Genomic DNA, 1,189 nt, shown 5'->3' with positions numbered 1-1,189 from the left:
TGAACTTCAGAATGTGTTTGAGCTGATGCAAGTTGCTTAAGTCAATCTTGTAGAGTTGGCTATGTACCCGCTCAAAGGTATTATTGGGATATTGTAGGATCTGTGGATGAAGAACAAGGCAGAAGGGGCACCATAGTTGAGTCGGGATGTGTTTAAAGATGTTTTGTGGGCACTTATTTCCCCTAGAGCAAAGGGAAGAAATGGTAAGATAGTTTCTTAATATGAAGTAGGAGTCAATGAGTGTGCAAGAGTACAACATCAAGTTCACCTAACTATCCCGTTATTCTTCGGAGATTGTGGCTTGAGGAGCAGAATGAGCTTGTTTTTGTCTAGATTATCCATCTTATCGAGCAAGAAAGTTAAGGAGGCTATGTTGATAAGAGATATGGACATAGCCAGGCTCATGATTCATGTACAGCAGGTTGAGGAAGACAAATTGAAAAATAGGGAAGAGTTTCGTAGTAAGAGGGCTAAGACAAAAATCATGAGCCGGCTAGTAGAAGACAGGAAATATAAATTGATCATCCTTTCAGCAAAGGTCACCAAGGCCTTCTCCATCGTCAACTAGTGTGCCTGAACCAAAGAGTAAGAATGATTATAGAAACTAGAACTCCTAGAGTTTCAGAGCTCAAGGTTCTCAATCGCATGGCAGTTTGGCACAAAGGTTCACTCGCAACCCACTTTGTTGTAAGTGTAGTAAGCTTCATTCTGGAGAACATCGTGTTGGTATCGATGGTTTCTTCAAGTGTGGAAGGACAAGTCACTTTTCTAGGGAATTCCTTAAGAACAAGCAGTGTAATGGGGGCAATAAAGCCCAATCTTCTTCAGCAGCTCCAGAAGATAGAAATAGCCAGAGAGGAGCTGCTCCAGGAATAGGCGGGGGTACAAATCTTCTCTATGCTATAGCTAGTCGCTAGGATCAGCAGAACTCACTAGATGTTGTCACTGGTATGCTTAAAGTTTTTACTTTTGATGTTTATGCACTACTTGATCCAGGTGTGAGTTTGTCTTTTGTGACTTCTTATGTAGTCATGAAGTTTGGTATTTCCCCCGAGCAACTTCTTGAGCCCTTTAGTGTTTTTAAAACCTATTAGTGATTATATTCTAGCAGAATAAGTCTATCGTGATTGTAACATCTTTGTCAATCACAAGGACACCATGGTTAACTTAGTGGAGCTAGATATGACGG

The 1,189-nt window shown here is 41.0% G+C and overlaps 1 protein-coding gene across 1 annotated transcript; it reads left to right on the top strand.

The window, feature by feature from the left end:
- The first annotated feature begins 385 nt into the window (after positions 1-385).
- Positions 386-917, top strand: LOC125828990 (uncharacterized). The gene is made up of 2 exons (XM_049508279.1): positions 386-567; positions 653-917. Exons 1-2 carry the CDS (start codon positions 386-388, stop codon positions 915-917), a joined length of 447 nt encoding a protein of 148 aa, XP_049364236.1.
- The last annotated feature ends 272 nt before the right edge of the window (positions 918-1,189 follow it).

Source organism: Solanum verrucosum, unplaced genomic scaffold (assembly GCF_900185275.1).
Source record: "Solanum verrucosum unplaced genomic scaffold, falcon-dt-bn FXZP01000231.1, whole genome shotgun sequence".
Classification (NCBI taxonomy): domain Eukaryota; kingdom Viridiplantae; phylum Streptophyta; class Magnoliopsida; order Solanales; family Solanaceae; genus Solanum; species Solanum verrucosum.
The sequence above is the reverse complement of the archived record's forward strand: the minus strand, read 5'-3'. Positions and strand labels throughout refer to the sequence as shown.